The sequence below is a fragment of the Ursus americanus genome, chromosome 8 (genome assembly GCF_024610735.1).
Source record: "Ursus americanus isolate L20-20 chromosome 8, mUrsAme1.1.p, whole genome shotgun sequence".
Lineage (NCBI taxonomy): Eukaryota > Metazoa > Chordata > Mammalia > Carnivora > Ursidae > Ursus > Ursus americanus.
In genome coordinates, this window is record NC_142134.1 from 14899554 (window position 1) to 14923062 (window position 23509).

A 23509-nucleotide genomic window follows, 5' to 3' on the forward strand; every position below is an offset into this window, starting at 1 on the left:
AGACTCTCTCAAGTGTTCTGCTTAGTTTTGCCTCAGTACATTTCAAAAAAAAAAAAAAGTGAGCGAGGTTGCCATCTAGTGACTGTTTCCTGGTTTTCAACTCTAGAGGTTCTTGGTTCTCAAACCTGGCTGGACATTAGTATCGCCTAGAAGTTTTCCTCAACTATGGATTCCTGACACCCACCTGAGACTGGAATCAGAATCTTTGGAGGTGGCTCTCCAGAGGTTCTGCTTTATTTTAAAGATCTTCAGATGATCACTCTGGACCTAGTCTACCATCAGTGTTTGGAATTGACTGCTCTGGGAGCATATTGTGTATGGGATGAAGTGTTACAGAGGCAAATTTATGTAAAGTGTAGTATTTACCTATTGCTCTAAAAACTGGGTTTTAGGCATATACAACTTGGTGTTGCATATGGGTATCTCTGATACTAAAATAGGCTTAGCACTGCTAGAATTTATCCTCCTGCTATACCCAAAGATTCAGTCAAAGATGTTTACAGTAACACTGGTTTTAATAATGATTGACTAAAAACTACGCACATGTTCATCAATAGGGTTTTGCTAAAAAAAAAAAAAAATGACAGTAAATACAAGCATTGAAATGACCATTTAAAAAGAATGAGGTAGTTCTATATATGCTGATACCTGAGATGTATTATGTGAGAAAAGCAGCTGTATTTTTAGCAGAGAGGTGATTCTGAGTCAATGGTCTGGAGTCAATCTTAGAAACACTGCATTAGTGAGTAGATACACTAATATTTGTGATATAAGGCCATGGATAGAACCTAAGGGTTTGCATTTTTAACATATTCCTCAAGTGATTCTAATACAACCAAAGTTTGAAATCACCAGCATGGGCCTCTTCCCAGTGACCCTCAAACCAGCTTTCTAGGTCTCTAGGTTTGTGGCCAGTCCAGATCTTCCTTGTATTAATCTGGCATTGTGGGAATGCCTTGAGTCTATACTGAAGAGATAGCAGGCCCATGAAAATATGATTTAAAGTCAACTTACAAGACACTCTTCAGAACTTGTTCCCAGTGTGTAGGCGTGGCTTCCCTCACTCACCACCATGTGGAAAGTAATCTGGTGGCTTTAGAGCTATGGCAAGCCATCAGGTCACGTACAAATCAGTCATGCTGACAGGAAATGACTGCAACTTATGTCTCTGTAAAAGAGAACAGAAAGTGCACTAAGGAAACAAAGAAGGAACCAAAGAAGCAAAAGTTAAAAGTGCAAAAGGAGCAAAAGGTCACAATGGGCTGATCTGAGATGTTTGCCACCTTATGTTTCCCAAAAGTTTGGGTTCTAGGAGACTATCCCCTGTTAATAGAATTTTAAGTTAGCAGAATTTATAAGCAATAATCTATGAGTCTGTAGTGTTCTCCTACAGAGTTGGCTTTCATGACCTGTTTAGTGCTGGCGTTCTCTCTTCACAGAGACCCAGATTGTTGAAAGGAATGAGCCCCTTCTAGGGAAGGCCCTTCAATTGGGCAAACATATTTTAGGTGGGAGATTGAGGAATCATTGAAGATAGAGAATTCTGGGCGTGAAAGCCCCCCTCAGACCTCCCTAAGCCTCCCTATATGGAAATGAGTCTCTACTTTGACTCTCCAAGTTATGGTCTTACAGGGATGATGTAGTTTTGAATAGATGAGATTTTATTATTTCAGTTTACTTGTGCTTGTTCAACTATCACTAAAAGCATGTGAGGGTAAGCCTTAAATCAGTTTGCATGTGTTTCTTTGTCAAAATAATGTTTATAGTTTTTCTAATCATAAAATAAAAATTTGGGGCACCTGGATGGCTCAGTTGGTTAAGTGTCTGACTCTTGATTTCAGCTCAGGTCATGCTCTCGGGGTCATTGGATCGAGCTCTGCGTCTGGCTCTGCGCTCGGCACGGAGTCTGCTTGAGATTCTCTCCCTCTCCCTCTGCCCCTCTCCCTGCTTGCACAGGCACACGCACGCTCTCTCTCTCTCAAATAAATAAAGTCTCTAAAAAAAAGAAAAAAATTTAATACATAAGTTTACAAAGAATATAGAAAAATGTAAAGGAAAAATCATGGCTGCATCAACACATTTTCCCTCCAGTCCTTTTTGCAGGCATACATTTATATACATTTTAAGAAAAACTGGTATCAGACTTTATATTCTGTTTGGTATCTTGTTCTGTTAACTTAATGTGTGCTTTTACCACAGTATTAAATATTTTAAACCATTAAAATTTTTCATTATATAACTCTACCACAATTTGTTTAATTTACTTATGAAAGATATTTAGTGTTTTCTGAATTTTTCTCCCTTATAATTTTTTTTGTTTTTAAAATTAAATCTGAATGCCACTGGTATTTCACTGTTATTCATAAAATAATTTGTTTTTAAAATACACATTCTTTATCATACTTACGAGTGTACCACTTCCTGGTATTCTTTGTTTACTAATAATTTGAAAATCAGAAATTGGTGTTGAGTATTTGGGAGTGGCATTTTGCATTTTCCAGTTTCTCAGTCCAAAAATTTAAAGTTGCTTGTGCCCTTTTTCTTTCTTTTAAAACCTCATATCCAGTCATCAGTGAGTTGTGTCTGCTTCATCACACACACAGAATCTGACCACTTCACACCACCTCCCTCATCTAGATTATTAGAACAGCCTTCAGACTTTACCCTGCTTCTGTCTTTACCAGACTACATTCTGTTGTCCACCACAGTAGCCAGTAGACTTATCTTTTAAGATAAGTCTGGCCATCCACTTTTTGTCCACAATCTCTAACTAGATTTCTATCTCATTCCTTAGTCTACAAGGCTCTGTCTCTTATGCTCCCATTGCTTTGGCTTGCTCTCCTACCACTGCCCATTTGCACATCCACTCAAACTGTGTTTGCTTTCCTTAGTACACCAGGCAGGATATTGCCTCAGGGCCTTATACTTGCTGTTAATTCTGCCTTGTATCTTTTATACGCCTTTCTCCTTGATTAAATTATAGTCTCGATAAGGGCCAGGAGCATCTCTTCTCTCCTTTTGATCCCCATGAAATTTTGTAAAATGTAGTCATTCAGTAAACATTTTACAACAGAGCTGAATGTTATGTCAGGCAGAATCAGATATATCGTCCTGACTAGCTAGATTGCTAAGAACAGATGAACTCTAGCTGCAAAATCAAGGTAGATATTTATAAATAGAGAAATCTAGCAGGGTGAGGTTGGAGGGCGTAGCCAGCGTTGAAATAAATGTCTGAGCCTGAAGTGATTTTTTCTTTTTGGGCACAAGGTGGCAGAATAGGCCCATTTCATTCTTTGCATAAAAGGCAGCTTTGTGAAGCTGAAATTTTCTGCCCTGTTTTGGAAATCTATGTTTGTCTAAAAAAAAAAGCGAAGCAGTGCAACTTGGTGGCTGAAATCTGTGTTTGGACACAGCACAGACCCACGGCCTGACTGCAGGTTGTGCTTCCGGATCTCTGGTCCTGAAGTTTTGGACTCAGCCCTCTATGGCTAGATCCCTTGGCAAGGCCTCAAAGATGTTCAAACACTCCAGTTTCCCTTAAATGGATGAAAATCTGAACACTGTCAGTGTTTTAAATGAATGTGCATGCATACTCAAACTTGGTGAGAGAAAAGAAAATCTAGCCAGAGAATTGAAATGTACAATTTCTCCACTGGATAGCAGACTAAGACTGATGGCCTTTGGAAGCTCCTGCCTGCGATTACCCAAAGAAAACATTTGTTTTCTCTGTCAGTTTATTTTTTTTCTTTACAATGCCAAGTGTTTTTCATGTGATCAGACCATTTACATGTAAAAGTCTGATATAATTTGGTATATAAATAGCGGGTGGATTTCAACTCATTTTTCTGCAATTTAAATTCTGATACAGTTTTCTTCATTTCATTAATTGCCTCAAGCTGTGTGTGTGAGTGTGTGTGTAGGTGTGCACCAAAATTGTCTTTTATCTTTAAAAAAGCAAAGTACTAGAAAAAGTTTATTCTGGAATTCTGATGGTGACTAATTTATTAGGTGATATCTTAACTCTTTTCATTGACACTTATTACTGTTATACCTAGAAAATGGAAAATAAATGAGGGAAAGAAGGTATTCCTTGTTTTCAGGTTCTACTTTCAGTTTCTCTCTTTCTTGTCGTGTGTGTGTGTGTGTGTGTGTGTGTGTAGCCGCGTATGTGTGTATATGGATATACACACACACGCCCCGTGTATATGTGTCTACATATACATCCATCCGTATCTGTCATGTCTATTCTGTATTATGTACATCTCTCTATGTGATGTATGGCAGGACAGTGAGTGCTGCAGAGCAAAGAGCCTGGCTGCCTGGATCAAATCCTAGACACTTACTACCAGTTCTGTGGCCCAGTTTCCTCAGCAGTAAAATGGGGATAGTGATGATAATCGTATAATTGGACGGTGTGCAGATTAAAGGTTGTAACAGAGCACGGCACATGTTAGCTGTTATAATTTGGGTGTACGTGGAGAATCTGATTTTTTTCCATAGCTTATATTGCAACTTTCATTTAGCAAAAAAAGTACGTTCTATCAACCTAATGTACAGTTTAGATTTTTTGAAGGCACCATGATGTTGTATTGACAATGCTTATCATTTGTGTTATATAGATTATTCCACTCAGTAATCTAGGTGCTGTCCTGAATGTACCAGTCATGATTTCTGCTGTTTGGAAACTTGTATCTTGGAGAGACGAGAGAAGGATAGGCACTTTTCTCTACCTTCTACCTCTTTCTTCTTCTCTTGACCCTTCTCATTTAGAAGAATGTAAGAAATAGAGAGGTATACGAATTAGTAATTCAATTCAGCGATTTAAAAAAAACAGTTGCTTAACACATCGAGAATTATTTTATTCACAGAACAAGCATTCTGGAGGCAGGGGGTTGATGGAGCTGGTTTAGTGGTACCCTCTGTGATTATTTTGTCTTTTTGTGTTAGAAAACCTACATTTCTCCTGTGTGTCTCTTTTACTCTCACACTTCTACCGCACTCACAATACCTCTGACACAAGATATGTGGGTTTTCCCCTCACACTAAGCACTTTTGTGACACCAGCTGCGTGACCTACAATTTATCTCAATTTTGACACTATCTACCCAGAGATAGCATCAGATCCCACGGGTTAAGGCCTCAGTCCCATAAGACTGTCCCTCGCCCCAATTCGGATGCCAATTGTATGTCCAGGTTGTCACCTATGATTCTGACCTATTGGCTGGAAAACAGAGTTTCCCATACACCCCTCCTTGGGTTCAGTTAATTTGGTAGAGCAGCTCACAGCATTCAAGAAAACAGTTTACTTCCTGTTTGCCAGCTTATTGTAAAAGGATATGATAAAGGATACTGATGAACATCCGGATGGACGAGATGTGAAGGGTAAGGTGTGTGGAAAGAGGTGCAGAGCTTCCATGCCCTCTCCAGGTAGCACATCTCTGTCACCTCCACGTGTTTGCCAACCTGAGAGCTCTCTGAACACCATACTTTTGAGGTGTTTGTGGAGGCTTCCTCACATACGCATAACTATTAACTCCACTTCCAGCCCCTCCTCCCTCTCTGGAGAATGGGGGGATAGGACTAAAAATTTCGAGTTTTTAATCTGGCCTCTGACCAGCCCCCAGATTAGGAGCCCGCCAAGAGTCACCTCATTAGAACAAAAGACCCAGGAAATTCCAAGGGATTTAGGAGCTCTGCATCAGGAACCAGGGTCAAAGATCAAACTTTAGGACAAAAGATGATCCTAGTGCTCTTATCACTTAGGAAATTCTAAGGGTTTTCAGAGTTCATGCCAGGAACCAGGGGCAGAGACCAATATGTATATTTTCCGTTATCTCACACTTTTTCTTCATGGTCACAAAATGGCTGCTGCACCCCCAAGCATCATGTTAATGTCAAGCAAAGAAGAAAGGAGGGTAAGAAAGGAGGAAGCATGACACTAGCTGTAAAAGCTTTTCTTATCAGGAAGAGCAAAAGCCTTCCAGAATTTCACTCCCCTCCCTTGCCAGGCAGCTTGGGTCTAATTTCCAGAAGAGTGTCATAAGGCCACTAGCTGGAAAAACATCTATATGAAAGATTGGGGAAAAGAAATAAACTGGAAGTGATTTGGGATTAGCCAATGAATACTATCTGCCAAAGTAAGTTTTGGTCTTGTCTTTGCCAAAACTTGTGCTTCTCCTTCTCAAATTATCCCTGTTCCTCCCATTCCATTCTTCCCTATTCACCCCATTCCCTTCTTTGTCTGGAAAAAAAAGATAACATGGAAATTTGTTTCAGGAAATGAAGCTTGCCTTATAAGAAGTTATAAATGTGCAACACAGAAAAGTTGTGTAGAAAGCTAGGAAGCAGGATATCTCCATTAGAACACAGGGAGGTCAGAAGTAGAAGGAAATGCCGGTTTAGGCACAGCGGGATGAGGAAATGCAGTTAAGCTTTATTCAACAGATTAACTTCATAACACTGCCTTTGCCAGAAACAGAACTAATCTTATTGTCCCTGAAATAAAGCACCACGGACAACAGACTTTCTAATAGATTATTTAATTACAGATGATCATATGAGAGATATTGTTGCTTTTCATATCTATAAAGCAAACAACAAAGGAAGGCTTTTGTGACATTTACAAACTAGTTTTAAATGACATCTATTCAAACATTACCTATTTCACGTATCCTTAATAAATTTTTCTTTTTGAAAAAAATTACTCAAAAAAATCGGATTCTCCACATACACCCATACCTTTGAATAGAATCTCATACTGTGACCACTACAATGGCAACAAAACTCCCCAGGAGGCCAGGTTTCTTGGCTTGCTCAATTCTCTGCTCTGCCCTTTCTCATCTGGTCTGCTCTCAGGTGGCTCTCTTTTACTGTCAGGTTACAGATGACTAGATATTTGAACCTTTATCCTGCTGGGAATTTCTAGTGGGCTAGTCACCATCACTCTCACTGGAACTGCCGCTGTCAGATGATTCACTACTGTCATGCTTTCTAGGGGGGCTAAACCTTCTCCTGGAATGGGGTTTTCTGTAACCCCAGGAGCCTTTCCTTTGTGGCACACCCTTATTCCGTGTAGAATTTTGTCTGTGGGGTATATAATGATTTTTTCTGCTCTGTGTTATTATAGTCTCCTCATTATTGAGGCCATTATGGGAATCTATTTCATTTTTAATTTCATTATCAAGATCATAAGAAGGAGCGAGCTGGCCCCGACTTTTGCCCTTACTAGGAAATCTCTGTTTTTCTGATGAGATTACTTGATTCCTATTCGAATGCTCCATATCTTTTCTGCTACTACCTTTGCCATTTTTTGGAATTTCATTATAATTAATACTTTCAGCCACATCACTACTGCCTTCTTTCTTTTTCTCTTTTGAGGGTGGACGAGGGTAATGAAACTCTACTTTCCCTTGGTGAGCATTTTGGCTGTTGGTATCTACTCTTTTTCCTTCTTTTCCAGGGAGTTCCTTGAAGTTGGTGCTACCTATGATATCGTTGCTGCCCTCCACTAGACTTACATCAGCACTGCTTGCCTCTTTTCTTGTTTCACCCCTCGTTCGAATGGTACTTCTGCCACCTTCTTCTCTTTCTGGGATCTCATTATAACCTGGCCCTCTTGCATCAGGACTGATAGTATCAGCTTCACTTGGGCCAGAAAACTCTGTTTGAATATCTGCACCTTTTAGGTCAGGACCAATAGGTTCTCCTTTACCAGAAATGTCCTTAAAAGGTTGACCATCTCCACTGAAAGGAGAGATATCATTGTCGCCCCTTTCTGGAAGATCTGGGTAACCACTGCCTTCAAAATCACTGGGGATTTTTTTGACTTTTGGGAGCTGTTTTGGATAGCCAATGCTATGTTGGGTATGGTAGGTGCTTTTGCTTTTAACTGGAATATTCTGGGCTTGGGGATCTCTTTGATAATTCTTCTTATCTTTTGAGGGGACTTTAACATAGTTCACACTTGCTGGAATTTTGCTTAGAACATTCCTGGGTTTGTTCTCTTTGTTTTCTTCTGCCAAGAGTTCAGTCACAGTCCTTGGCTCCATTATGTATTGCATATTATTTCTGATGAGAGCTGTACCATATTCTTCTTGGTCACGTAGTTTGTTGATAGCATTGTCTCCATCCTCAGCCCCATTATTCCCAGTGGATTCAGGATAAATGGACATCTTTAGGTCACTGTGAGCATTTCCTTTGTTATTAATACTATCAGCTTCATTTGTTGTCTGTCTGTTTTCAAAAAGAGTTTGGGTTTTGCTACTTTGCTTATTTTCATTGGCTCCAGGAATGGACAAGTTTTTCTCTCTTTCCTGGGCAATGTTTTCTTTAGGTGCTGGCTCTTGATTTCTTCTCTTACCAGAATTTTGAAGAGCAATATTGTCGTTGTTTTTTTCTTCCTGCTAAAGTGTAATTTTCAACATAAAGTATTATTTTATGTTAAATTTTTAAAAAATTAATAATTCCTAAGCAATTTAGAAAGAATTACCCACCAGACACTTAAGAGAAAGACTATTAACTCAATAGAGGTTTGTTGGTAGAGATAATTTTGGAATGGTCAAAACAAGTTTCATGGATAAAGAATGAGCAAGGTTTAAAGGATGGGTAGGATCCAGATATGTGATAGAAAAGTAGTGAGAATATTTTAAGAATAAGTATCATACTCAAATGTCTGGAAACAGAAAACATTTGAAAGATAATATGAATAAAACTCTGTGGTTTGAATAGAGAAATCCTAACGAAGCGAATAAGAAATAAATTTGGAAATGTAGATTAGCCTGATTTTGAAGGAGGATCTGATTTTAAGGAGCATGTGATTCAAGAGTGGTCCTCCCTAAACATAGAGACATAATTGCTAAAATAAATTGAAATCATGGTTAAAATCTCAATGAGAATATTATTTGTTCTTGAGCCAAAGACAAATATTTGGACTAAAAGTGGAAAGTTCACTATTAAAATTTTTGTGAGTATTGCACCAAACAATAAGATGTTTAAATGCAAATTGATAATAGTAATATTTTTAGCAAAAAAAAAAATGCTGTCCTCATCTTGTGACTAGTAAGTCATTACAAGTGAAATGCAGTTCATATTTAAAAAAAATAATTATTCTCTTTCTCTCTCCCTTTCTGTGTGTGTGTGTGTGTGTGTGTGTGTGTGTGTGTGTGTGTTCTTGCCCTGTCTTCAGAGGTATTCATCTGCCTAGAGGAAAATTTTCTCTTTCTTTTCATTTTTTCTTTTTTCCCCCTGTTTTCAGAAAATAGACAAATAGATGAATCTAGGTAATACTCAGCTTCTGACATTCAAACAAAGGATTTGCAGCAAGTGTTGCAAACCCAGCTATTGTCAAAAAAAAGATCCACTGATTTTCTTTTCTTCCCTGTTTGTCACGTAATAAACCAAATTTGATAGTTTAGATCAATAGTTCTCAAATTTAGCATTTATCAGAACCCTGTGGAAGGCTTGATCAAACAAAAATTGTTGGAACCAATGGTCCGAGTTTCTGATCCAGCAGATCTGGGGTGGGGCTCTAGCATTTGCATTTAATAACATTGCCCAGCTGATGTTGATAGCTGCTGGTCTGTAGACTATATTTGAGAACTACAGTTCTAGATCATAAAGTTTAAGTAATGGAGATCTAGACAAGGAAAATCCCCGAGTGATAATGGCATGAAATAGAGAACGTGAAGAAGGAAAGTAAAGTGTTTATACATGTATCTCAATTTGTCCTTTTTGGGGGGAGTCTGTACAGATGGTGCTTCATAGGCTGTACTTTACCAACTTGAGGTGCAGCCAAGCTTCAGTAAGCTTGGCAGAACAACGTAGTCAAAAAGAGAAAGGGGCTGACAGCAACTTGGCCCATGCCGCTCCCAATATTTCTGTGGCATAGGCTAGGTATGTAAGTGTCTGAGAGTCTGGTCAGGAACTTTCCAGAGGGTATCACTGTGGAGGATGCGAGGTGGCTCTAAAAGGAGCCACAGAGATGGGACATATACACTATGGACAAATGTGATTCATACTCAAACACAGAGGCATCTAAATTGTCTGTGAGAGCCAAGAGAGGCTGAAGCACCACTGGGCCCCAGCCAAGACTGTGCTGTGCTGATCCTAGGCTATGGTAGCCGGAGACTTCATCTTAGGATACAAGCAGGGTGGCTAGCACCCAAGTGGTCCAGCAACATTGCCCACGCATGTCTGAGGACTCCACATCTTCCCCTTCACTGTGGTGGAAGCCATGTTTGTACGTATGGTATATTGTATGTAGTGGATGGTATAAGCCATACCCTATTGCCTCATATGCCTGTATGCCATCTTAGAGAGAGAGGAGAGAGAGGATCTGAGTGCTTTTACCCAAAAGAGACTAAAGGACTTACTTAAAGAACTATTACAATGATTTGATAACCTTAAGTTTAAACAGGCTGAATTTAAATTAATTTCTGCACACTCCCTCCTCCCTCCCATTAACCTGTGGGTAGGAGCTCTTGAGCAACGGAACAATTATAAACAGAATAAATAACATATTTTCTCTCCACCGCCACATTGTAGGGTGAGATAAAATTGACAACACCATGACATCGGCCTTTGAACTAGTGAGTAATATGAAATAAAAATAAGAGGTATTAAATGAGGGGCGGGGACATGTAGGAAACTGGGCTGGGTGCCACATGTACTAAGCTATCCTGATGACCCACGGAATGGCAGAGACAGTAGTCCCGCAGGGGCAAAGAAGAGGGTGTGGAGCGGTGGGGCAGGGACCTCATATCCATTTGGGTTCTCACAGACATACAGAGTGCTGGAGAGCTGTAGAACCTGAGACTCAAGGGTAAAGAATTTGGTTTTATTTTGCAATGAATGAAGAGCTAGTGAAGGTTTATGAGCAAGGGATTAACAAAAATAAAAATCAACAGTTTAGGAAGAGCAGCAATAAGAAAAACCAGGAGGATGTTGCAGTGTTCAAGACTGAGATGTAATTGCTTGGATTTGGATTATGCCAGAGAAAAACATTACAAAGAAAAAGCCCTTCTATTGGTGCCCAAATAGAAGATGAGTTAATAACTAAAATGGACTGGAATATTGATCTACAAAAATGAAGACAAGAGAAATAGAGAATGACTTTAATATTGGACATACTGATGCTGTGAGGATTTAGCCCCTGAGCTCGAAAAGCAATACCCAGTTAGAAACAGGGTCAGGTATCACAGCCTCACGGGGTCACCAAGGACAACTCCTTCCCAGTCATGACCTATGGTCAGCTGTTCCCCCCTTGAACACTTCCCGGGCGAGTTGCTTGTTACGTTTTATGTGAGATCTTTTCATTTATATTCTAATTTTCATTATGTTCTATTTTTTCAAGTTTTTTTTTTAACCTGCACCTAGTAACTGATGCAACAATTATTAAGGTTATTTCCTCTTTCATTTGCAGGCTTTCTAATATCTGGAAAAGTAAGATTTCCTCTAAACTCCCTGGATGCTTTCTGTTCTCCAAGTTGACACTTGCAGTGCTTTTTTATTAGGTCACTGTGTTTGAGGGTGTCATCTGACTACGGATCTCCTTTAGGCCCATGGGGTCCCAAATGGCCCCAGACTCTGTTGTGGCCTCGGCAGCCCTGAACACACAGCAACTAGTAGCTTCCTTGCCCTGGCCACAATCCTATTTTTACTAATACAGCTTAATTTTGTCCTGTCTTTTTGGACTACCACTTCAGTCTGTTGACTCCTATTGAGCATGTGGACATTTTCTTGGATGTATTAATTAAATATGTGCAAATGCATGAGAGTTCCCAGATGCAGGGAAAAAAGTGTAGTCAGCTGGAAGCCTGCACTCACAGGGCAAGTGTGTCGGGAAGGTAAAGGAGATGGAAAGCCCACATTCAGGGAAGCCAGGATAGTGGAGAACCACATTTAGCGGAACAGCAGGCAGGAGGTGCCAGATGATCTTTCTTGATCCCTCAGCCAAGTGCTCATTGAAAGTAGATGTACTACGGAAAGAGCACGGGTATTAGAGTCAGTTGCCCAACTCTGCTGTTTATGAGCTGTGTGATCTTAGAAACCTTATTGTACTTCTCTGAGGCTCAGTGTTCTTAATCGTAAAATAAAAATGATAGCTACATTTCAGGATTGTTGGAAGAATTAAATGGTTTTATGAAATGTTGTAATATGTGTAAAGTGTCTAGAACAATGTCCATGTGTAAGACGAATTGTATATAAATGATGGTAACTATCATTTCATACAGAACCATATATAGCCCTTTATCAAATGGTTCTTTGCCTTCCTACCTATTCTGAGTGTAGGAGTGATAGTCATTTGATTATTGGATGCACAGCTATTTCCCCAGGCTCTGTCCCTCTCTAACTGTTGTGGTGGCAGATGGAGATGGACTAATTCTGGACCCTTCTATCCATGTACTACCTGAATGTCACCCTTCGGGAAGATTCTGTGAGCTTGTGGTCCCTGAGACTGTGCTATCCGAAATGTATTTTGCTTGGATTTCCGTTTTCTCTCTTTCTTTTGTCTGCAAATAAGAATAACATTTTCCTTGGAGGACTGCTTGCTTTGATACATGTATCTTGCTGTTGGAAGCAGTGGGGAAATTGTTGAATCAGCTCATACTTGCATCTCAAGGTTAAAAATAGCTTATGGAAATGCCTTCTACTCTTAGAAAACTGACTAATATACAGCATGCAAAAGTTAGAACTTGCAGTGTCTTTAAGATATAATTTGAAATTATTTATTTACGGGAGTTATGATATTCCCTGATCTTTTATATCGGCAGGAATATTCTGAAAATAGGTAGGATTTTTCTGTGGGGGAAAAATATATAACAGAAACAAACTTTACAGTGAATTATTTCTGAATAAAAAGTATTTTGAACATTTGACTTATTTTAAGTCATTGAGTCTTGGAAAGTTTTACATGAACATTTATATTTTCCTTTGATATCAAATTCATTTGCTCATTGTGAATATAGCCTTTTGAGTTAAACAGATGCGTTAGCAAATCAGTAACTTGTGATAATCCCTTTTAATTTTGTTTCTCTCCCTATTCTGCAGTGGGAAATTTTGTTTTCTTTCTGGTGCTTCAACTGCTTTAAAAACAGTAGCATGTATACTAATGAATTGCATGCATTTCATTAAAGACTGAATAGAGTTCTTTTATAGATGAAAACATGAAACAACTTTTAAACTGTGGAATGTGATGGTCAGTCATTTTTGTATTTGTTATTTTAAATGATTTCTGGTTGCATCGCTGCCTGCATGGTGGTCCTTGTATCAGTTGGCGGGTCTGACTTCCTGTGCTCTGCCTTTCTGTCTCCATGCCCTAGTTCGTATTATTCTTTTTGTGGAGAAGGGCCTCTCTCATCCACTTGTTTGCTCAAAGTTCTCTCATCCACTTGTTTGCTCAAAGTTCTCTCATCCACTTGTTTGCTCAAACCATACTCATCCTCCAAGGCCCAGCTCAATTATTTCCATTACTAAGTAGCTTTCCGTAAACACCAGACTAAGAACTAATCTTTTTCTACTCTAAGCCCCTAAAATCATATTTTTTGGGTACTACTCCCACAGCACTTTGCACATTCTGTCTTGAGTTTTATAATGACTTTTATAAGTGAATTTTTTTTTCTTTTTCTAACTCTAAGTTCCTGGAGAGAAAGAATTTTCTCAATTATTTTATCTCACATAGTATCTTGCACAATACGAAAAGCTCAGCATATATTTATTACGACAAATACATTTTAACTTACTCGAGGTGACAAATTAGCTTAACAGGCGGTTAGTCTTAGAGATGCCATTTAAAGAATAATGAGCAGAACAAAATAACATTCTGAAGAGAAGCTACCACTTTCATGGGAAATGAAGCCAGATTTGGAAAAAGTAAATAGTCCTTTTGCTGATGGCATTTTAAGCTGTTTCCAGCTCTTTGGCCAATGAATCTGCAAAAAGGGGCTGAATGAAAAGAATTATTGTCCTATTCCAGGGACAAGGCCTTTATTCTTTCTCTTCCAGGCATTCTGACCAAGATGGAGTCAGCAGGGGAATGAACTTAAGGGAAAATGACTTTTCCTATTAGCCTTCTAATCCTTACCATTAGAACATATGATAGAATATGTTAGCCTTCTAATCCTTACCATTAGAACATATGATAGAATATGTTAGCCTTCTAATCCTTACCATTAGAACATATGATAGAATATGTTAGCCTTCTAATCCTTACCATTAGAACATATGATAGAATATGTTCAGAAACCATCCTTATAAAAGATCAAACATTACTCAGAAGCAATAAGAAGAAGGCATAGGCATCAGGGGTCTACCAGGATCACACCTGCTGGGACAGGTCCTGATGTGGGGCAGGATTTGGGCCAGGCTGTGGGGTGGCCCCATCCATGTCAGAGTTATATAGCAGAGATGTTTAAGGAGCCAGGGACTATGGGAAAAGGACAAAGGTACCCACCACAGACAGAAATCCAGAGTAATCAAAAGTAAAGTTGTCTCCTCTACAGTTTCCCCTACGGTTAGTCCAGAGTTTGGCTCATAATAAGGATCTTCACCCAGAGATTCAGCTTACCTTTAAGTCAGTTTGATTTTTCCTCCCAGATGATGTGTAAACATACTTAAAAATATAATACCCATGTTTCTCATGGTGGCCTTTGTACGTTATCTACAAAAACATAACATTGTATTAAGATGTGTTTATATCTTATTACGTTGTCTGGCTGTCTTTTTGATTGTACGATATAGTCTTTACCTTAAGCGAAGTCAAATTCTGCCTCTGACAAATGGTAGTGCTTCTTATTACCACAGGAGAGCGCCTGTCAGCCAGCTCCCAAAGATAAACCTTGTCCCTTTCTTTTCTACATGTCTGTAAATCTGTTCTCTCTCCCACGGTGTAATTAATTTTATTACCAAATTTCAATGGAAATGGAGCATGTGGAAATATTTTCAGATGGGAGGAGCCGTAAGGATTAGGAGAAATTCAGGTTCTACAGTATTTGTGTCTGACGTCAAATTGGAAAGACTCACAGCATGAACATTCAGACTCTAACGTTTGCAGTTTTTGCCTTTGTAATTTTCAGCTGAGATAAAGAACAGAAGATTGTTAGGTTCTAAAACAGAATTTTCTGAGACTGCCAGGAGAAACCATGGTAGGCTGCAATTTGGTGACACGAAAAGCTGAGGATACTTGGTTAACTTTCTGCATGCATATGGAGAACTAACTCCATGTAAACAGAATTCCACATTAAGATTTGTTAACTCCTTTCCCTTTGTCTCCTCCCTCATTTGTTGTTTTGTTCTCATGTTCATGTGTGGGAAAATAGTTGGTTAATAATACACCAGGATTTTTACTCACTTCTCCCTCTGAAGAAAGAAATCACAGCGAAGAGGAACAAATCCCCATTCAGAACATTTCTCTTTTCTATCAAACATTGTCTGAAGTAAGTGCCAAATTATGTTGTGTAATTTTGCATTTCCATTCTAAGTGCACAGGACTATCTTGACAATTAAAAATTTCCTCTCATGAGTTTTTCTTTTCTTTACAGAGTTGAAATAGATTTATTTGAGAAGAATAATTCTGTTTACCCTCTGTTCTTCCACACAGTCTTCCTTAGTTTTCTCAGTCTGTGGCTGAAATGTCTGGAAGGAAACAAGAAACAAAACTTCACCAAACATTCATTCTTTTGTCCATTTCTGCCAATAATAAATGTCTCATTTGTTTTTCTCTTACTGGGTTGTATTATTCAATGTGGAAAATCATCCCAACCAAAGAAGATGGATATATTACATTACTATTTGTTTTAGTCTTACAAAAGAGGGTGCCAGCATTCCTCCACCAGAGGGAGACAATGCCATCTCCATTAGAACCATACTCAAGCACAGGAGAATTGCCAAGTTGGGGAGGGGTGTGACTCCAAATGTGGAAGCTTGGATGTTGCTGATATCTACTGAAAAATAAGTTTTCACCGTCACACTGAGAGTTGTTTAGTATCAGTGACCCAAAATCAGAGTCCAGTGATGTGGATTATACATGTGCATGGATTGCGTAATATATGAGCAAGGAGCTTACGCGGCTGGTGGTCCAGCAAACGTAAAACCACAGCCCTGTACATAAGGGGTAGGAACCACTTCCAGGGATGCGATTTCATTGTTGCCGGTCACCTGAGCAGAGATTTCTGTCAGGGAAAGGAAAATGGAGTGGCCTGTGGATCGGGACACATACTTTCTCGTGATCTGACATAGACTTGTCCAAAGATCTTGAGAGTACCTGGGGTGAGAGGTAGCTATTGAGGTGGAGAAAGTCCAGAAACTAGGAAGTAATAGATCCAGGCAGCATGTTCCAGGCTTTTGGGCTAAAATTTAGGTGTCACAGGAGAGCATGCAGAAGAGGACCTGAGAATTTTGAAGCAAGCTTGCTATAGACAAACAGACATTACAATTCTTTTATTCCTAGTATTTTAATTTTCTTATTGATTTTTGAAACTCCTAGGTTATCTCAGATTTGGGGAAAGGAACCAGTGGGTGGGACTGGTGTGTGTTTAAATGCATGTGCTACGTATTGCATGGTGCACTGGGTGTTATACGCAACTAATGAATCATCGGACTTTATATGGGAAACCGGGGATGTGCTGTATGGTGACTAACATAATATAATAGAAATCATTAAAAAAAAAATGCATGTGCTAAAGTGGAACCAGGCATCATGGTGGTATCAGTTGTAGAGAGAGAACCCCTCAAGGGAAAGATGAAATAAAAAGGTCTTATCAGCCTAGAGAGTATTCTTCCTGAATAAACCTTAACATTCGATATTTTTCTGCAATAAGATATAGGCAATTATGCTTTCAGATATTGTACTTCTGCTCTCTCAGGAATGACCGCTACAATCAACATTTCCCAAACAACTTTGCCATCTGGCTTCAGTCTGGGTTTGGTTGATGGGAGGCCCACCCAGAGATTGGAGCATAGAAGGAGAGAGCGGCCAAGGTATGTCTCTTCCTGCTCCCTCTGTTTGGGGCCGCATCTCTGGGATTGGACACATCTCTCTTGTGGTCCTCTGCTGGGGCCCTCTCCCCTCTCAGGGCACTGAGAACACCATCTCCTTCCTTTTTTCTTCAGCCCAAGTGTGGTAGTAGCTTTAATCTTTGGGTAGCCTCACCATCCATGATTTGCTCTTTCTGTTTGTCCTATACTTTGTAAGTATTCTCCAAATAAAATCCCTCTCCTGAACTCCCTGTCATGGGAGTTTTCTTTTCTTTTTATTTTATTTTCCTGACTGGACCCTGGCCGATTAAATTATCTTAGAAATAAACTCAGAACTTTAGTAAAAGTGTCTTATTGGCTTGGCTCCAAGGCAGACCTGCCTAACAGTCCATTATGTCCTAGGAACAAAAATGGTTTGTTAATAACACCTTATATTTCCGTTGCACTTTACAGTTTGTAAACTGCTTTTGTATACCTAATCTCATCTGATTCCCATCATAACCCCTATGAGATAGATAGTAGAAGAAACAAAATTACCTACACTTAGACAGATGGTAGTAGTTGTAGAAGTAAAGGAGATTTTTTAACCAAATCCTTTGTCTCAAAGTCCCGGGGTTAAAATAAATTTTTAAATGGCCTGCTATCTGCCAAAAAACCATATTTAATAGTAAGAGGAAATGTTTCTGAAGTTTACAGTAAGTACCTTCAAGGCATATTTTACAATTCCATCCATTATTGACTTTTTTGTTTTGCTGGTTTTTTAATTCTCTTGCTCATGTAAATTTAGATCACTGCATCACTTCTCAAAAATACCGAAACAGTGAAAATAATTCTGAATATGGGCTATAGGAGAGAGAAAACATAAAATTGGGATGGGTAGATACTAAGAGAAGAAAATAATGGTTTGGGGTATTCAGCATCTTCGAATAGAACACACACACACACGAATTAAAAACATACTGGGTAATATAGAGTACCTTAATAAATTTGCAATAAGTCATGAACTTACAACAAAGTAACTTATAACAAAGTGTTTGTAGTGTAACTGCATGTTGGTGAATATTAATTGAATTCTGTATGGCCCAATATCCATCTTTCGTTTTCTTCCACTTTCAAATTTTGTTTTTGAAGGAAACCAGAATGTCACCCCCAAAATATGCTTCTTTGACATAAAAATTATTTTGAACTGAAGGCAATTAAGTCGTAAATGCAGAGAAAGTTCCCCCTTTTCTGCCATAAGGCAGGAAACAAAGTCTACAGTTACTGGGGACCAGCTCTCATCAGTTCAGAGATGACACCGGAGGAATCCACAAATTTTGTTGAACTAATCTTAATCTTCCTCATTAAGGAATTTAAGGACTACCTAGACCTAGTTGGATTACCCTCAGCCCAAATCCCTTTTTCTTATCAAATTTTCACAAATTTATTGTTGCTTTGTCTAAAAGGTATAAAAGCTTCCTGCTTTGGTCACCATTTTGGGTCTTCATTCTCTTGTGACAGCTCCCATGAGCATTTAGAAACTTAATACCATTTGTATGCTTTTCTCCTGTTAATCTGTCTTGTCAGTTTAATTTTCTTTCTTTTTTTTTTTAAAGATTTTATTTATTTATTTGACAGAGATAGAGACAGCCAGTGAGAGAGGGAACACAAGCAAGGGGAGTGGGAGAGGAAGAAGCAGGCTCATAGCAGAGGAGCCTGATGTGGGGCTCGATCCCATAACGCCGGGATCACGCCCTGAGCCGAAGGCAGACGCTTAACCGCTGTGCCACCCAGGCGCCCCGTCAGTTTAATTTTCTGACAGAGCCATGAACCCAACGAGGGTTGAGGAAAACTTTTTCTCCTACCGTTTGAATTTGGATTTTAATTCCAAAACAGATAAAAGTGACTCAATATATTCTAATTTCTGATACCACAATCTGTTAATAAATAATTTAGGTAGTTGCTCAAATGGAATCTATCTGGGAGAAAACATCACATTTAGCCATTCATAATTCCAAATTTTGTCTCTATGTCTTTGCTGAGCCTTTTTCATCTGAAATATGCATCCCTCTCTTCTCCCCCCACACCCACTTTGCAGTTCTCCCATGCTTGAGTGTGGCCCTGTAATGGAGAAGGCATTGTCTTCCTCTGGGGAAGAATGTTGGCACCTTCTCTTGACCAGTGGTCACTGGATTGATATTGACATAGCATTTACTGGAAAATGGTCAGAAGGTGCCACTCAAGCTATTCCTTGGAATGTGTTGCTCAAAATAGATTTGTCCTCAACTGGTGGGATTGAGCTGGGTCAGCAAGACCCACTCAACCCTTGTCATGCCTAAGCACATGCCTCTGTGGTCGTGACTGAGCTGAGTTGTGTGAATTGGACCTGGCAGATGTCTATTTTAAGCAGTATGGCCCACCACAGGACTGTCAAAGGATACATGCTAAGAGGGGCCATGCTTTCCTCAACTTCTGCTGTCCTCACTGGATGGCACGGTTCATGCTCATCACTGGTCACTCGCTGGCTCAGGACCTATATTTAAGTACTTCTGGCAACAGAATGACTACTTGTTTCCATGCTCTCCAACTGAAATGGTTGCTCTGAAAAGCTAGGATGCTTTTCAGACATTATCTAATTAGCACTGTGTCTGCACTGCAGAAAATATCAGTAACACTCAGCATTTTCACAAGATAATTTAGTCACATCCTGAGTACTCATCTGGATGAATCAGAGTGAAGAAAAGACACAAAAAGAAATTGCAGCTCAATTTATGTTAAGCTTAGGGGTCCTTCTTCCCATCTTTAGCCTTGCCAATGAGGAGAAAATCATTAACAGAATTTCAGTGTTGGGGGGTTACAAGAATTACAGAAAAGGTCTGCTTTCTTTCCATTGTCAATGTATGTACAAAATCTAGTTGGTCAGCCTTAAAACAGTCAAGTAAATTTTTTTTCAGTTTTTAGTAAAATATTGAGAAGACGTGTTATAATTTGGGTCTCTGAGCATTTACTCATTAACATTAGCTGATTTGAAACACTGTGGCTGGCTATTAGTTTTCTCAAAGATACTCTTTTTTGCATTTCTTAAAAGGCCACACGTTGACATCTTATAATTCAGTACATGTTTATTGAGGTCCTCCTTGATGATAGACGTTTGTGTCAAGTTTTGGATGCTTTTTGTTTGTTTGTTTGTTTGGTACTTCATTGCAACTGAACTAGGTAAGGGTTACTAATTAAAAAAACAACAACATTGCTTAGAAAAATAAAGAGATCAGAAGATAATATGATGCATAACTGAATTCGTAAATGCTTACTGGTGCTGCCCAGGTCACGCTGAAAAGAAGCAGTCCCAAACAGACAATTTGCATCTTTGAGACTCTCTGCAAGAAGATAATAATATTTTACCCTAAAGCATTGCCAATTATGAGCTTTAGTCCTAAGGATAAATAAAACACAAAAGTATATACAAGCATCCTTCTCCCAGTAGTCCATTTCCTTGTTTAAAAAAAAATCATGTATAATTTATATCCAAGTGTAGATACTTTAACCTAAGAGCCTTCATATGTCTAATTATTCTAATGTGAAAGTGAAAATTGTCTAATATTATTAAAACAATGAAGTCAGTTGATAGAAATGAATTTTATAGATATATTTACTTGCTCTATTGTCAGCCCAAACTTCTCCCTTTTGCTTTTAGAGATCATTTAATTTGTCTATTTGTATAGTTCATAATAATATTATTAATATTAAGTTGGTGTAACAACTCATAACAGACTCTTTACATGGTTGCCAGCAAAGCAGGCTTCACCATGAGGAATAAAATCTTGTCTGCTACAAGGATAGTCCCCCAATATATGTCCTTATATTCATTAGCAATTTATCTGAGCTAATAGCCACCCATGGGCTGGAGAGTGAAACAATTTATGTAATCCTTATATTAATAACTAAAATTTATTGAATACTAAAATATTAAAACACCACTGTTCTAAAAATTTTGCATATATTCAATTACTGAGCCTCACAACAACACTGTGAGTTAGATGGTATTACTATTCCTGTTTTAGAATAGGAAATAGACAGAAAGTCAAATAACTTGCCCTAGAATTCCCACATATTGAGAGGAAGAACTGGGATTCGTATCCAAGCAATGTAACTACAGAGCCAGTAGTCTTAAATGAAGAACCTATGCCACCTTGAATAAGTTTTTATTCTTTCATCTTATTACAGGAAAATCTACATGTAGTTGACTTAAAGGCAAATAATATTTTATATTGAGCTCAAGAAAATTATGTTTAAACATTAACATTTAGCTATGGTTAAAGGTACACGTTTATACTTTGGTGAATATACGAAGAGGATATTCATTAGTGAGCTCATTTAAGTCAAGTAGCCATTGTTGAAAGAAAAGGTCAATATAACTGTGAATTACTAATCTGTTGGTTTTGATGAATATTAAGTATTTACCACACAGACATTGAGCAACCAATATGAGAATAAAAAAATTTATACCAGTCTTTGAGATTATTTGGGGAAAACGCTAAATACTATTGCAATCCTTAAACATTTCAAGGTAAAAATTTTTATTTGAAGAAATGATGTAACTATTAAATATATTCTAAAACTCTAGGCTATTCTCTTCTAAACAATATAATTTTCAGGATCTTAATTCTAACTATAATTTAGCCATCCAAGTATTTTAGAGAATAAGACAATACAAATTATTTATCAAATGACTTAATACTGATCAGTAGAAATATCTGCATAGATGAGGTTTGAAACTATGAATATGATCACATTATCCTTATTCTGGTTTATAAGTGAAGGTACAGAGTAAAATTAGAGTCTTTGAATTATGGTGGATCTTGATAATGCTAACACTTAAAGAGGAATTTGCTACCAAGCTATCAATTTTAGTTGATAATTTCCAGAACTTGGTAACACATTTTATATTTTATAAAACAAAGCACTAAATATTACACAGTCGTGCTGAGTAGAGAATACTTTCAATATACATTTATTTTCAAAAGCAATCTCCCTACCTGGATGGCATATAACTTGAAGATATAAACTACATTATAAAGCTATTTGCTATCAAGAATATCAAGAGAACCAAATTACCTGATATCTTTTACCTTCAGAATACCTGGCTTCTTCCACAGGATTAGCAGTCTCTGGGCCAATTTTGCTGAAATTTAAAGTTTGTTAGAGTTCCCAATGACCAATCAGCATAGACTCACTTAGCACTAGCAAACAATTTGTTACCAGTGCCCACAGATAACCATAGGGGGCAAAGTAATTTTAATCTAAAAATGTTTTTGTGGTGAAAAGCTGCTATCAAATGTTCCAGAAAGTGGGATAAACAGAATATATAAATACCTCAGTTTGGCGGATGATGTTGTCAGATAATTAAAATTGATTTCAGAACTATTAATTAGGACTCTCTGAATAACTAACAAGTTTGTAAGTGGAAAACATTTTAGCTATCTTTTTGTGTAAAAAGTTTCTAATTTCAATTTTGTCTGTATTAAATTCAGCAACATTTAACAAAAATGTATTGGGTACCTATTATGTGACAGACACTGGGGAAATAGCTGTAAGCAAAGCAGACAGAAAAAAAAAAATCCCTGTATTCATGGGGTTTATAATCTGGTGGGGAGACTGACAATAAACAAAATAAATAAGTAAAATATATTGTGTAGATAGTGACACAGACTAAGTCTGAGAAGAAAAGGTATTGCAAGGAGAGGGGATGACAAGCACTGCGGGTGGGGGCATGGGGACACTGAGTTGAAATACTAGATAGGGAATCCTGGGACGGCCTCACCAAGAAGGTGACTTTTGAGCCCTGTAAACACGTGGCATCTAGGGGAAGAGCATTCTAGGTAGAAGGAAGAGGCAGAGGAGAGCCCCAGAGACAAGAAGGGCCTGCTGACTTGTTCCAGAAACAAAGAGGGCATTTTGGCTGGAAAAAATGAATGAAGTGAATAGCAGAAAATGAGGACAAAAGTGTAGTAGATGGCAGATGACACAGGGCCTGTAGATCATTGCAAGGCTCTTGACTTTACCCTGAGTGAGAAGGAACCCTTGGAGGTTTTGGGCAGAGCAGTAACTGCAGAGTAACTGAGGTAAGAGAAGGCAGAGATGGCCTAGGAAGCTCTCAAGGTAATCGAGGCAGATGATGATTAGGAATCAGAGTGATGCCAGAAGGTATTAGGGGAACTGCTCAAGTTCAGATGTGTTTTAAAAGTAATGCCAAGAGCATTCGCTGACATAGCAGATGTGGAATGTGAGAGAAAATCAAGAATCAAGGGTGACTCCAAAGTGTTTTGCTCTGAGCAACCAGAAGAATGAAGTTGCTTTTTACTGATATGGGGGAAACTGCAGAAGAAGTGGTTTTGGGAGGAGCACTGAGAGTTTGGGTTTGGATATGAATGTTGCAGAATGGTCAATTTAGGACATTGACTTTCACAGTGAAATAAGTTGTACACCTATATTAGAATAAGACTTTCTGGGGCAATTGCCTGCTCTCTCCTCTTTTGCCCAGTCTGTCTGCCAAAATAAT

The 23509-nt window shown here is 38.5% G+C and overlaps 1 protein-coding gene across 1 annotated transcript; it reads right to left on the reverse strand.

The window, feature by feature from the left end:
• Window positions 1–6556: 6556 nt before the first annotated feature.
• On the reverse strand, window positions 6557–22143 carry MEPE (matrix extracellular phosphoglycoprotein). The gene is made up of 5 exons (XM_045793209.2): window positions 22066–22143; window positions 20262–20327; window positions 15577–15630; window positions 14564–14656; window positions 6557–8402 (listed from the first exon to the last, which is right to left on the reverse strand). Exons 2-5 carry the CDS (start codon window positions 20313–20315, stop codon window positions 6930–6932), a joined length of 1674 nt encoding a protein of 557 aa, XP_045649165.2. The 5' UTR covers window positions 20316–20327; window positions 22066–22143; the 3' UTR covers window positions 6557–6929.
• Window positions 22144–23509: the final 1366 nt, after the last annotated feature.